The sequence below is a fragment of the Gambusia affinis genome, linkage group LG20, assembly GCF_019740435.1.
Source record: "Gambusia affinis linkage group LG20, SWU_Gaff_1.0, whole genome shotgun sequence".
Lineage (NCBI taxonomy): Eukaryota > Metazoa > Chordata > Actinopteri > Cyprinodontiformes > Poeciliidae > Gambusia > Gambusia affinis.
This window is the reverse complement of record NC_057887.1, coordinates 24,154,762-24,169,843: the sequence shown is the minus strand read 5'-3', so window position 1 is coordinate 24,169,843 and position 15,082 is coordinate 24,154,762. Positions and strand designations below refer to the sequence as shown.

The following is a 15,082-nucleotide window of genomic DNA, read 5'->3' as shown; positions in this document are numbered from 1 at the left end:
GCTAATGCCACATAGCACACCTGTTGCTGCTGTTTGTGCCAACTGAGCCTGAAGATCCCACGCAATCTGTGTCATTAGCGACTCACGTCACACCTGCTTCAGCAGCTTAACAGATCTGAGAGACAGCAGGTAAACAACCCAGCAAGGTTCATCCTGCTGCTCTGCACAGAACTGACCCAAAGACACATGGAAGCTAATGCTAAACCGAAAAACACATGGAAACTAATGCTAAACCCAAAAACACATGGAAGCTAATGCTAAACCCAGACACATGGAAGCTAATGCTAAACCCAAAAATGCATGGAAGCTAATGCTAAACCCAAAGACACATGGAAGCTAATGCTAAACCCAAAGACACATGGAAGCTACTGCTAAACCCCAAAACACAAGGAAACTAATGCTAAACCCAGACACATGGAAACTAATGCTAAACCCAAAAACACATGGAAGCTAATGCTAAACCCAAAAACACATGGAAGCTAATGCTAAACCCAAAAACACATGGAAGCTAATGCTAAACCCAGACACATGGAAACTAATGCTAAACCCAAAAACACATGGAAGCTAATGCTAAACCCAGACACATGGAAGCTAATGCTAAACCCAAAAACACATGGAAGCTAATGCTAAACCCAAAAACACATGGAAACTAGTGCTAAACCCAAAATCACATGGAAGCTAATGCTAAACCCAAAAATGCATGGAAGCTAATGCTAACCCAAAAACACATGGAAACTAATGCTAAACCCAAAAACACATGGAAAATAATGCTAAACCCAAAAACACATGGAAAATATTGCTAAACCCAAAAACGCATGGAAGCTAATGCTAACCCAAAAATGCATGGAAGCTAATGCTAAACCCCAAAACGCATGGAAGCTAATGCTAACCCAAAAATGCATGGAAGCTAATGCTAAACCCCAAAACGCATGGAAGCTAATGCTAACCCAAAAATGCATGGAAGCTAATGCTAAACCCAAAAATGAATGGAAGCTAATGCTAACCCAAAAATGCATGGAAGCTAATGCTAAACCCAAAAACGCATGGAAGCTAATGCTAACCCAAAAATGCATGGAAGCTAATGCTAAACCCCAAAATGCATGGAAGCTAATGCTAAACCCAAAAATGAATGGAAGCTAATGCTAAACCCCAAAACGCATGGAAACTAATGCTAAACCCAAAAACACATGAAAAATAATGCTAAACCGAAAAACGCATGGAAGCTAATGCTAACCCAAAAATGCATGGAAGCTAATGCTAAACCCCAAAACGCATGGAAGCTAATGCTAAACCCAAAAATGCATGAAAGCTAACATTACTAGTAAAAATGTATGGAAAACAGCTGCGAATGGATGGATGAACAGATGGATGGATGAAGAGCTTTCAGAAACTTTCACATTAAAAGCTCCAACCAAACATTGGAGATGTAAACTCTGACAGGAAGTCCAGGACGGCGTTGCCATGGTGACAGTCTCCGGACACAGAGCGACGCTCTAGAAGTTGGGGAGCCGCTCCTGGCAGACCTCCAGGGGGCGCTTGGAGGCGCCTCTGCCGAACACCTCCACGCTGCCGGGCAGCCAGGCCACCACGTTCCCGGCCAGGTAGGCGCTGCAGTTGGCCATGGACCGGATCTCGGCCGGCTTCAGGACGCGGTCCCAGATGTTCACCTGGCTCAGCTCCCCCACGAAGGCCTGGCCCGCATCGAACCGGCCGCCTACCACGTCCTGCGAGGGACAAACACAGCGGCAGCTAGCAGCTAGCAGGTGAACGAGAGCGCTCCGGTCAGAATGGGACACTCCTGATTGGCCTGATATTATGGTTATCATTACTGGGATGATCACATGCAGCTGGTGGGAATGGGAAAACTGCCGCCTTCCTCCCAATTGAACTGATTCCTCCATCACAGTAAACTGGAACCATACTGGTTGGGTTTCCCAGCAGGATCAGTGCTTCTCTTTAAGATCTCTACTGTAACTGAGTAAAATACTTCACTGAAAAAATACTCAAGTCAAAGTTAAAGTGCAGCTACTGACTGTACTTAGTTACAGCAACAGGAGTAAATGTAACTAGTTACTTCCCCCCTGGTTGTGGTCAGTCTGAGGCAGGTCTTTGTGTTTGTCTGGGTCAGTGGTGGTTCTGGTTCTGGTCTCTCATGGAGGCCATTTTCTCTTTGAATCATGACCTCTGACCTTAGCTGAGGCCAGCAGAGCTCCAGTTGTTCTGGTTCACCGAAGTGAATCATTGGTTCTGGTTCTGAGTCGGGTTAGCACTAACTTTAGCCTGATTCCTGTTGTCAGCCAGGTTCTGTTAGAGTTCATGACCTTTAGCTCCGGGTTTGACCCCGGGTGGTTTCTGTTCTTTCTAAACTGAAAAGCTTCAAAGATGCTCAGCAGCTTGGAGTCACAGCGGGTTCCTCCTGTGCTGCACAAAATACAGAGAGGTTCCCGCACAAAGCCCTGACCCTGTGACCTCTGACTCTTAGGCCCCTTGACCCTGTGACCTCCTGCTACCTGCTCCTGCCCCAGGATGATGACTCCTCCAGGCTTGATGGGGTGCCAGGCTGCTAGATTGTCTCCGGCACCCAGCTTGTCTCCGTCCTGGTAGGCGTCCCACTGGCCGTCCCTGGTCGTCCAGCAGATGCAGATGTGGTGCCACTTCCCGTCCCGGACCTCCAGCGGCAGCTGGGCCACCTGCAGCCCAACCACATGTCCCATTAGCAGTCTTGATAGTGGCCTGTTGGCCACTATTATCTGCCTTTATAGTGACCATTAGTGTTAGCTGTCTGTTAGCATTATCTGCCTTTATAGCGACCATTAGCATTAGCGGTCTGTTAGCGTTATCTGTCCTTTATAGCGACCATTAGCGTTAGCTGTCTGTTAGCAATATCTGTCCGTTATAACGACCATTAGCTTTAGCTGTCTGTTAGCGTTATTGGTCCTTTATAGCAACCATTAGTGTTAGCTGTCTGTTAGCAATATCTGTCCTTTATAACGACCATTAGCTTTAGCTGTCTGTTAGCGTTATTGGTCCTTTATAGCAACCATTAGTGTTAGCTGCCTTTTAGCGTTATCTGTCCTTTATAGCAACCATTAGCATTAGTTGTCTCTTAGCGTTATCAGCCTTTATAGCGACCATTAGCATTAGCTGTCTGTTAGCGTTATAGGCATTTATAGCGACCATTAGCATTAGCTGTCTGTTAGCGTTATCGGCCATTATAGCGACCATTAGCATTAGCTGTCTGTTAGCGTTATTGGCCTTTATAGTGACCATTAGCGTTAGCTGTCTGTTAGTGTTATTTGTCCTTTATAGCGACCATTAGCATTAGCTATCTGTTAGCATTAGCGGCCTGTTAGCATTAGCAGCCTTTATAGCGACCATTACTGTTAGCTTCCTTTTAGCGTTATCTGTCCTTTATAGCGACCATTAGCGTTAGCTGTCTGTTAGCAATATCTGTCCTTTATAACGACCATTAGCTTTAGCTGTCTGTTAGCATTATTGGTCCTTTATAGCAACCATTAGTGCTAGCTGCCTGTTAGTGCTATCGGTCCTTTATATCGATCATTAGCGTTAGCGGCCTGTTAGCATTAGCAGCCTTTGTAGCAGCCATCAGCATTAGCTGCCTTTATAGCGACCCATTAGCATTAGCAACCTGTTAGCGTTATCGATCCTTTATAGCAACCATTAGCATTAGCTGTTTGTTAGCGTTATTGGCCTTTATAGCAACCATTAGTGTTAGCTGCCTGTTAGCGCTATCTGCCCTTTATATCGATCACTAGCGTTAGCGGCCTGTTAGCATTAGCAGCCTTTGTAGCAGCCATTAGCATTAGCTGCCTTTATAGCGACCCATTAGCATTATCGACCTGTTAGCGTTATTGGCCTATAGCAGCTATGAGCGTTAGCAGCCTGTTGCAACCTGTTAGCGTTAGCGACCTCTATGGCAGCCTGATTGGCCCCGGCAGCGGCTGCCGCGGCCGGACACTTGCCTTGTCGTTGATGAGCAGCTCGATGGGGTTGTTGCCCCACTCGATCAGGACGATCTCGTTGGCTTGGCCCGGAACGCCGTAGGAGAAAGGCGTTCCCACGCCAGGGCTGGCGCTGGACTTGATCCACATGCAGAGCGTGAAGGCGTACATCTCCGGCAGGGACTTGGTGATGCGGCCGTACAGGTAGTTGGTCCTCTGTGGGAGGGACAGCTTGAACTGCTCAGGGGGCTTAAAGTCTCCGGCCCCTGTTAGGACAGACGGCAGCAGGGTCAGCGCCTAAAGTTCTGTCTCACCTTCCCTCTGAGCTCAGCTGGACTTGGATTTGCAAAAATTCAAATCAAATTTTTTTATTTTCTGCCAATTTATTCCCAACAAACTTCCATGCGTTTTATCAGAACCAACGTTCTGCTGCTGAGCAGGAACTGAAGATATTAAAGAGGAACAATCTAGAGTTATAGATCTAGAGTCAGAAATCTAGAGTCAACTCACAGCTTCGGGTATTACAGCTGGAAACCAGCAATCAGGCCTGAAATCTGGGAGCAGGGAGCTCTGAGTGCAAGGCGGCTGCAGGCCGGCGTACCTTTCTCCAGCTCGCTGATCCTCTCCACCAGCGCGTTCAGCGTGCTCTCGGTCTTCAGCCGGTAGGCGGCCGTGGCGTTGGACAGCTGGCTCTTCTCCTCCTCCAGGCTGCTGACCTTCTTCAGCAGCTGCTTCTCCAGCTCTCCCAGGCGGCGCTGCAGCAGCTCCCGCAGCTCGCTGGGGAACGAGGCGCCCGACAAGTTGGCCCTCATCTGCTGCTGCTGCAGATCAAACAGGAAGTGCAGCATTACAGATCAGGAGACTTCCTGTGGGAGCCTAACATCACCACCAGGGAAAGCAGTTCAGTTCAGGGAAAAGGTCTATTAAAGTAGTTCATTTCAGGGAAAGTAGTTCGGTTCTGGTCTGTTACGGCCTTCAGAACCATCTGGGTTCTGATTCACTCGTGCTTTTGATGCTAAAAATATCTATTCTGTAATTCATTATTGCTGATTAGTCAAATTAGACAAACGGATTTAATTCCTGATTCCCAGAAAGCGAAGCTCGGTTTTACGCATGCGCTCCCGCTCACCTCCAGGTTCTCCAGCCGCTCCTTGAGCCCCTGCATGGTTTTCCCGAGGCTGTCGATAGAGTCGTTGGGGTCCGTGGGAACGTCACCCATCGTGTTCTGCTTGTCCTTCCCCCACATTCCCCCCTTGCCGGACTTCCGGTCGCTGGCGGCCGAGGCGCAGAGGGACAGCTTGGTGGTCAGCTCGTTGATGGTGCCCAGCTGCTTGGAGATGGTATCCTTCTGCTGGACGATGGTCTCCCGAAGCTGCATGACGGTGTTCCGCAGCTCCTCCTCCTGGCCCCCGGCGCTCAGGTCCGGCAATAAAGTCACCGGGCAGCTGGCGTCGCCGCTGACGGCAACTGCGCGGCAGATGTACCGCTTGCCATCATCCGGCTGAGCACAGATTAGCGCACAAAAGCTGAGAAACCCGCACCAGAGAGATAACATCCTGGTTCCCTGAACAGAACTGTCCTGCAGGGACAGAACTCCGAACCCTGACCCAACAAACTCCGGAGCTTGTCTGCGTAAAAGCCGGTCCGCGGGGGTTCTTCCGGCGGCTCCTCAGCGCAGCGCCGTGGAGCAGCGGCCGGGAATCCGATCAAGTGTCAGACTGCCACTGAGAGCCCGCTGGTGCTATTTCTGGCGCAGAGAACGCGCACAGCGTGGCGCTGGACACACAGCTCCGAGCGCCAAAGCGGATTACCGACAAGGTGTTTGTGAAAACGCGCTGATTGGGCGGAGGGGCTGACGTCACGGGCCAGATAAAACTACAGTTTAGTGTTCATTAGTGAAGTGAAGAGGCAACAGGTGATCCACTTCCTGTCCAGAGAGTCCGGTTACCATGACGACGCGGAGAAATAATCATAAAACTCGGAGATAAACCCTGAAAAACCACATACTCACAGCAGGGGCGGCCCCTGAGTCAAAGCTGAGTGGGCAGGGCCCCAGAATGGGGCCCACACAAAAACACACTTATCAGACCAAAAGGTGGCGCTGTAGGTTACTGCATGGTAATATTCCACAATGTAGAATATTACAAAACAATCTGATGCTTTCTGCACAATATTAGTTAGTTATGATGATTCCTGAATGATGAAGACATGACCACATGAAGACATGAACACACGAAGACATGAACACATGAAGACATGAACACATGACCACATGAAGACATGAACACATGAAGACATGAACACATGACCACATGAAGACATGAACACACAAAGACATGAACACATGAAGACATGAACACACGAAGACATGAACACAAGAAGACATGAACACATGAAGACATGAACACACAAAGACATGAACACATGAACACACGAAGACATGAACACACGAAGACATGAACACAAGAAGACATGAACACATGAAGACATGAACACATGACCACATGAAGACATGAACACACAAAGACATGAACACATGAAGACATGAACACAAGAAGACATGAACACATGAAGACATGAACACATGACCACATGAAGACATGAACACACAAAGACATGAACACATGAAGACATGAACACATGAACACACGAAGACATGAACACAAGAAGACATGAACACATGAAGACATGAACACATGACCACATGAAGACATGAACACACAAAGACATGAACACATGAAGACATGAACACACGAAGACATGAACACATGAACACACGAAGACATGAACACACAAAGACATGAACACATGAACACATGAACACAAGAAGACATGAACACATGAAGACATGAACACATGAAGACATGAAGACATGAACACATGAAGACATGAACACACAAAGACATGAAGACATGAACACACAAAGACATGAACACATGAAGACATGAACACACGAAGACATGAACACATGAACACAAGAAGACATGAACACATGAACACATTACGTCAGACCAGAAACATTTAAAACAGAGTTACTGTTTGATGAAGTGGGTTTCATACCAGCTGTAAGCTCTATGCTTCTTTTAATCTGACAAAAAAGCCCAACAGAACCTGAGCCCAGTGTTGTGGTGACCCCCTGTTGTGTGCCGCCCTGGGCAGAGAGCCGGCTGCTGTTGCAGAATGCCACCAGCACACTGAAAAAAAATGAACTTAGGAGGTTAACAAAAGGATATCATGTACTTTTTTTGGCCTTTATTTGATAGTTAATTGGGTAATGAGAGAAGGGGAAGACATGCAGCAAAGGTCGCCAGGCCGGGAATCGAACCTGCGACGGCCACGTTGAGGACCAAGGCCTCCTTATGTGGGCTGTGCTTAACCCCCACACCACCACAGCACATCCCAAATATCATGTACTTTTAACTAAATAATTTTATGTTTCAAACAAAAACATGATAAAATCATGTTGGATAAACAAGAAATTCAACAACTTCACATTTATGAAATTGAATCATGTTGAGATAACATGATGAGGCAGCAGACCAAGATGAATAAGATGGTTTAATGAAAATCAAAATCCATCAACAGGGAGACCAGACAAACAGACCACAGGTGGGTTAAATACACTGAGGGTAACCAAGGAGACAAGAAACAGCTGGGAACAATCAGGGGGAGACAGAACCACACAAAAACACAGAAACTCAAAATAAACACAGAACAGGAACAGATCCTGCCCGAGATAACATGATTCATTATAGTCAGACTGATCCTGTGCTGAAGCCGAGTGAGATCCCGGGATATCACGCGGGTTCACGCGAGATAATGGAAAATCACGCGGGTTCACGCGAGACAATCGTGTTTAGTCTCAACTTGAATAAAACGTATTCAAGTTGAGACAACGTGATTCATTTCCCTCTGAAGAGGGTCTATCGAGATCAGGGGATCATGAGAGATTATGAGACATCACTGTGTTACGCCTGGGAAACTTTTACACGTTAAACTATAGATATTTGTTTTTCTCTGCAGGGCACTATTGGCATTTAAGAACTGTAAACCGTCGTTGAATTAACGTAATTAAATCATGGAAAGGATATTCACACAATTAAATAGTTTTCTTTCAGCATGAAGCGTGTTTGTTGAGTTAACTTAATTTTCATGAGTTGGATCAACTTAATAAGTAGTATGAAGGTATCACTGTCACATAAGTTGGTTTCTCCAGCGTGATGTGGTGGAGCAGAGGTTTAGCACACTGCACGTTTGGAGGCCTTAATCCTTGATGCAGACGTTGCTGGTTCGACTCCCGGTGACCTTTGCCATGTCCTCACCCTGTCTGCCTACGAGTCACTAGTGCCGCAAAAACTCTTTGGGGAAAAAAGAGAAAGTTGGTTTCAAGTAACTTATTTGGTCCAAAGCATTGCAAATTAGTTGGCTGGTTCTTTTAAATGACATTGGGTCCAACTAAAGTAAATGAGTTGAATCAACCTTAATAAATTAAATTGAGCCAACACATTTTATTTAAATTAGAATAACCTTAATAAATGAAGTTGACCTAACACATTTGTTTTAAATAGTAGTAACAGAATTACATGGTGCTGAAATAATAATAATAATAATAATAATAATAATAATAATAATAATAATAATAATAATAATAATAATCAGGTGGAAATCCTTTCCATGATTTTTTTATGTTCATCCAAAGAGGTATTTTTTTTCAGTGCAGTAAAAACACAAAAACCTGTTCAAAGTCAGAACCAGAACCATCCAGAACCAGAACCGGTCTCCCATCAGGAGCCACATGTTGAATGGAGGCAGCAGTGAAGAACCAGCATGTGGTTCTGATCCGTTAGGCCCGGTTCGCTGTGAGCAGAGGGAGAGGCAGCGGCTCCACCTGAGGCTTCCAGGTGACGTCAGACTGATGACATCACAACTCCAAGCGTTCAGAATCCCATTAAGCTGCCATGATAAGTACCTGAGCTACAGGAATCTGGACCCGATCAGCTCGGGTTCGATCACAGGTCGGGTTCGGTTCAGGCTCCAGCTCAGGTGATGGAGGTCGTTAACGGGGAAATGATTCCAGGTGAGTCTGCAGGTTTCTTCATTTCACACTTTTTGAGTAAAAACCACAAACTTCTAAATATTCATGGGATTTATGGAGACAGGTGAACAGACAACAGGTAAGAAGTGTAAGATCTCTGAGGCCAGAACCAGAACATCTGGACTCTGGTTCTGTTCAGAAGGCGGCTGCTTGTGTTTTAATCAGGAGCTTCAGAGCAAAGGGGTTCGGATGAACTCGGACTCAGTCCTGGCACGATGCGATGAACATGTCAGGCTGTCCTGTTCAGAAAACGATCATCAACACCTTCAGCTGGACGCCGCGCCGCTCAGATGCGTGACATCACACCTACTTCCTGGTAACTGAGCGACGCAGTTCTTGTAATACCAGAAAACTGCAGGATGAGCAGCAGGCGGTGAGTGCATGTGTCTCTACCGGGTTTCATCAAACACAAAGCGTCCTCTTCATCTCCAGAAAGCTGAACGAGGCCGGATGGATGACGGGCAGCGCTGATGATTCAGAGCCGGTCTGAAGGGGAGGACGCTCCGGTTTCATCGCCAAAGGACCTTACAAGCTCCGCCCACAATGACCCACGTGACCCTAAGTCTCACAAACAAAGCCTGGCGGTGCCTTGTTTCTATGGAAACAAGACTCCATTAGTGCTTCATTTCTACCGGATTTTCACAATAGATCAGCTACTATAATGGACAGAGGAAATAACAAGTTCATGTCATCAACTGGGAGGAGGTTACTGGTTTCTCAGTCACAAGCTGGTTGAAAACCTGAGGCCAGCAGGTCTCAGTCAGTTATGGTAGATCTGACCTTTGACCTCAATATGAGAAGCTACAGACTGACAGGAGGAACCAAAGAGCTCTGGAAAGGAAAAGGAAAATCTTCTGAAGCTGGGATATAATTCATTTAATTTCACATAATTATTGCGGTAGAAGCCATTTGTTTGTTAAAATGTAATGAAATCTATTTGTTTTATGTGATGTTTGTTGTAAATGACGTAAACTCACAAAGGAACGAGGTAATTAGTCCAACATTTAGAAACTACAGCGGCTGTAATGAACCACAGCAAAGGTAAACAAAGGTAAAATAACCCGAACAGGTGATCAACTCAAAACCACTCCTACCTTTTTACTCTCTCTCTCTTTGTAGTTTAAACACACCTGTTACCATGGCAACCGCCTGCGCCGGCAAGACGAGCAAAGATTATGTTAAAAACAAAACATTCAGTCCGTTACCATATCAAGTTTATTTCTGGATTATTAATCGTTGGTTCCCTGAACACAGCGATGGTTGATTGACCAGCTGTACTTGGTGCTAGAGTGGCTAACAGGAGGAACAGTTTAGTCCAAAACCTTTTCTGCTAAAATCAAATCTTCAGTGTGAGTCAGATACACGTTGCATATTGATCAGTTTAGCTAACATAAGACTGTAGCAGACAGGCTACAAGGTGTAGAAGTTGTATCAGTGCTGCTATTATGCTGTACTTAGCTAACAGGAAGCTGTTTGTGAGACGGCCAATCACGTGACCACGTAGAAAGAGCATCAGCCAATGAAAAGCGGGCCTGTGATAAGGTCCCCTGTGGTTAGGTCGCTGCATGGAGCTTGGTAAAGTCCATGCAGCGACCAGATGAGAGGGTTCAGTGTGTCACAATGCCCCCACTGCAGCCGAGTAAAAAAACTAAATAGATCCACTAATGAAACAAGCAGGACAGCGCAATAAAGCAGAGACAAACAACTCTTAGCAGATCATTATTACTTAAGGGAGAAAGTGGCTTTATGTGTCGAGTTATGTCCTCCAGGATGTGACGCTCAGTGAGGAGGATGGACAGAAACCCATTAGCTGCTGGAAGGAGACAACAAATAACTTTCATCTTAACCGTATGGAAACAGAGCTGAGGACGAGATACTACAGGAAACTACAAGAGAAAACGGGGGTGACAATTTGACGGGGTGTGAATAAGACTGTCATAAACATGATATAACAACCTGTCATAAACATGAGAAAGTCTTCATGAATATTTATGACTGTTGTCATAAAGTGTCATTTGGTAAATCATAACACTTTTAATACAAAGTTGACATTATTCAAAATGTCTTTGTTATGACAACCAGACATTAACCAAGAATCATCATCTGTCATAAAAGTAGTCATAATAATGTCATTAAATGTTATTATAATGTCAAAAGATTTAATAGTAATTAATATTTTCCCCTACCTGAAATAAAGTGAAACAAGTAGAACCAACAGTAAAGATTTCATTAAGCTTTATTACATTGTCAGATGATTTATTAACAGAGTCAAAAGTAGAAAAAGTTATAAAGATGTCATTAGTGCTATATTAACATAGTTATTAATGTTAAGTCTTGCCTCACGTGAAGTGGAAAACACTAAACTACTACTAACTACCATCACAGCTGTAGAACAAAACTTTTATGCTTTGTAATAAAACAAAGGATTAATTGTTCTTCAGAGGGTTTAACTTCTGGTCTCTTTATTGTAACTGAAATACTGATTAAAAACTAAAACAGAATGATTTATTCTTCACCTGAATAAAATCGGTTCTTCCATCAGTCCTGACAGGTTTTGCTCTGATGGTTACATTCTTCCTCTATCGCTCTGGTAACAGGAGATCTTCTTCTTGTCTTCGTTTCTGTCAGGTTCTATGTTTTTCGGTGTATTTATTTCTAGTTTCTTGTGTGTCTGAGTCTCTGTGTTGTCCTGTCTCCCCTTGATTAGTTCCCAGGTGTGTCTCGTTCCCTGATTAACTTATGTGTATTTAGTGTCACCTGTGTCTCTGTGTCTTGTCGGATCCTCGTCTACGTCTCGTCACACACACACACGTCGTCTTGGCGTCCCGTTCCCCGTTGTCCATATCCTCATTAAATTCATTATTTTTCACTACAAGCTGGTTTTCTCTGTGTCTGCCTCACCTCCACCATCGCAATTCATGACAGTTTCCAGGAAGCAGATCTTCAAAGTGTCCAGAAATGTTCAGAAATGATCGCTGTTCTTGCTTTGGTTGTGGTCAGTGTTATTCATGATGAAAACCTTTTCATGAATTCAAACTTGGTGAGTCTCTTCTGGACATTCTCATAGTGACTCAATTCACTGAGGTCACTTCAAAAACCAATGTGATCTTAATTCAGCATTTATTTAAATCAGGGGTCTCAAACTCCAGTCCTCGAGGGCTGCAGTCCTGCAACCTTTAGATGAGCCTCTGCTGCACCTGAATAGAATAATTAATGCTTTGGAGAACTGATCTACACAAGGTGGAGGTAATTAAGTCATTTCATTCCAGTGTTTTGTACCTGTGGCTCATCTAAAAACTGCAGGACTGCGACTGGAGGACTGGAGTTTGAGACTCCTGCTCTAAATACTGTTCTAAAAATGTCCCTCACTGCAAATTGTCAGAATCAATCAATCAATCAATCAATCAATCAATCAATCAATCAATCAAACTTTATTAGTATAGCACATTTCAGCAGCAAGGCATTTCAAAGTGCTTTACATCAAATCAAACACAGAAACACAATGCAACATAGAATCAATAATCAAAACACATCAAGTCAGATTCCATCAATAAATTTATAATTGATTACGTTTCAAATACAACTCTAAACAAGTGGGTTTTTAGTTGAGATTTAAAGGAAGTCAGTGTTTCAGCTGTTTTACAGTTTTCTGGAAGTTTGTTCCAGATTTGTGGTGCATAGATGCTAAATGCTGCTTCTCCTCATTTGGTTCTGGTTCTGGGGATGCAGAACAGAACCAGAACCAGAACCAGAACCTGAGAGTTCTGGAAGGTTGATACAACAGCAGCAGATCTTTAATGTATTGTGGTGTTAAACCATTCAGTGATTTATAAACTAACAACAGTATTTTAAAGTCTATTCTTTGAGCTACAGGGAGCCAGTGGAGAGACTTTAAAACTGGTGTTATGTGCTCTATCTTCCTGGTTTTAGTCAGAACTCCAGCAGCAGCATTCTGGATCAACTGCAGCTGTTTGATTGATTTGTTGGACAGACCTGTGAAGACGCCGTTACAATAATCAATACGACTGAAGATAAATGCATGGATGAGTTTCTCTAGATCTGGCTGAGACATTAGTCCTTTAATCCTGGAAATGTTCTTCAGGTGATAGAAGGCCGACTTTGTGACTGTCTTTATGTGGCTCTGAATGTTCAGGTCAGAGTTCATCACTACTCCCAGGTTTCAGGCTGATCGCTGGTTTTTAGTTGTAATAACTGAAGCTGTGCACTGACTCTAGATCTATAGCTCTACATCTGTAACTCTAGATCTATAACTCTAGATCGTTCCTCTTTAGGTCCAAAAATAATAACTTCAGTTTTGTCTCATCCACACATTTATCTGTTTTAAGCATCTGTTCAGTGATTGGATGGGATCAAAGGTCACCTGGTGACATCATAATGTAGAGCTGTGTGTCATCTGCATAGTTATGGTAGCTGATATTATTTCCTGTTATAACCTGAGCCAGTGGGAGCATATAGATATTGAATAAGAGGGTCCTAGGATTGAACCTTGGGGTACCCCACATGTGACCTTTGACCTCTTTGATGAGAAGTTTCCAATTGAAACAAAGAAATCCCTGTTCTTTATGTAAGATTCAAACCAGTTAAGCACTGGACCGGAGAGTCCGACCCAACTCTCCAGTCCATTCAGTAATATGTCATGGTCAACACTGAGGTCCAACAGAACCAGCACTGTGGTTCTCCCACAGTCCATATTTATATGGATGTCATTGAACACTTTGACTAGGCCAGTCTCTGTGCTGCGGTAACCATGGAAACCAGACTGGAAGGAGTCAAAGCGGTTGGTTATTATTAGGAAGCTATTTAACTGTTTAAACAGCTTTTTTAATAACTTCACTGATGAATGGGAGGTCAGAGGTCAGAGGTCGGCCTGTAATTCTGCAGTATTTATTTCTCTAGATTGTTCTTTTTATCAGTGGTTTGATTCTTGCTGTTTTCAAAGCCTGGGGGAAAACGCCTGATGAGAGGAATGAGTTACTATTTGGATCAGATCAGTAGCAACAACAGGCAAAACTTTCTTAAAGAAATGTTCTAGAGTTATAGATCTAGAACATCCAGACAGCAGGAACTGGAGCTTAATTGACTTATAATTTCCTCTAGGGTTTTATAATTAAGTAGTTGAAATTGGGTCATTTTTCCTGTATTTGTTTTGTTTGGGTTCAGTGTTGGTTCTGACTTTATAGTGGATGTGCAGATTAATCCTCTGATATTTTTAATTTTCTCTGAAAAGAAACTGGAAAACTGGTTGCAGGCGGCAATAGACTGAAATTCAGGTGGTAACGTGATAGGAGGATTTGTGAGCCTGTATATAATAGTAATGATTTAAACAATCTGAGCTAAAACGGGAAATGATGGATCTATGATAACCTGACCCACCAGTGGGAATTTGTTTGACCGTTCTGAGAGATTTTTAATTTTCTCTAGCTTGTAAATTGTCTCTCCAAACAATAATCGTTCTTCCACTCAACTGTCATTTACTGAAATGTTGAACAGACAGTTTTTCAGAAAGAAAAAAAGGAAAGAAAGAAAAGTAGCACAAGTATTCCATCTTTGGAGCCTTAATTATTTTTTCTGAATTTCATCCACCACGGAACATTGCCACCTACTGGTAAAACACTTAATTCTCTGCGATGAAGTTATAGATTTTATTAATATTACAAATGTATAAAGCACAATAATGTACACTAACTGGTTGTTAAATATGACAATAAAGATCCCATTTCTATTCACAAATCTTTTAAAATATGCTGTTTATCTTTTTTTTAGCAACCTTTATTGACGTTGAGTTCCCGAGAGCAAGAAGACCATCGAAAACGATGGTCTTATATCTTTGTTCTGAGTTCTTATCCTTCCGCTGGCACTATTGTAAACATTTCTGACCAATAGAAAATGTTATGCACCGCCAAATGCTAACCATATTTTCTTTATACATACATCATTGGTAGACATACATTACTGGTCTATAAATGTAGTTGAATATTGAGGATTTAGGAACCAACGCGCGGAG

The 15,082-nt window shown here is 43.7% G+C and overlaps 1 protein-coding gene across 2 annotated transcripts; it reads right to left on the bottom strand.

The window, feature by feature from the left end:
* Positions 1-1,271: 1,271 nt before the first annotated feature.
* Positions 1,272-5,766, bottom strand: nptx2b (neuronal pentraxin IIb). 2 transcript variants are annotated; one of them, XM_044102056.1, is made up of 5 exons: positions 5,092-5,763; positions 4,564-4,783; positions 3,984-4,228; positions 2,511-2,690; positions 1,272-1,724 (listed from the first exon to the last, which is right to left on the bottom strand). In XM_044102056.1, the coding sequence occupies exons 1-5, from the start codon at positions 5,515-5,517 to the stop codon at positions 1,494-1,496; spliced, it is 1,302 nt and encodes a 433-aa protein (XP_043957991.1). In that variant the 5' UTR covers positions 5,518-5,763; the 3' UTR covers positions 1,272-1,493. The 2 variants fall into 2 exon arrangements, with proteins under 2 accessions (XP_043957991.1, XP_043957993.1); XM_044102058.1 differs by having other exon boundaries at positions 1,355-1,724; positions 4,564-4,780; positions 5,092-5,766.
* Between the last annotated feature and the right edge of the window lie 9,316 nt (positions 5,767-15,082).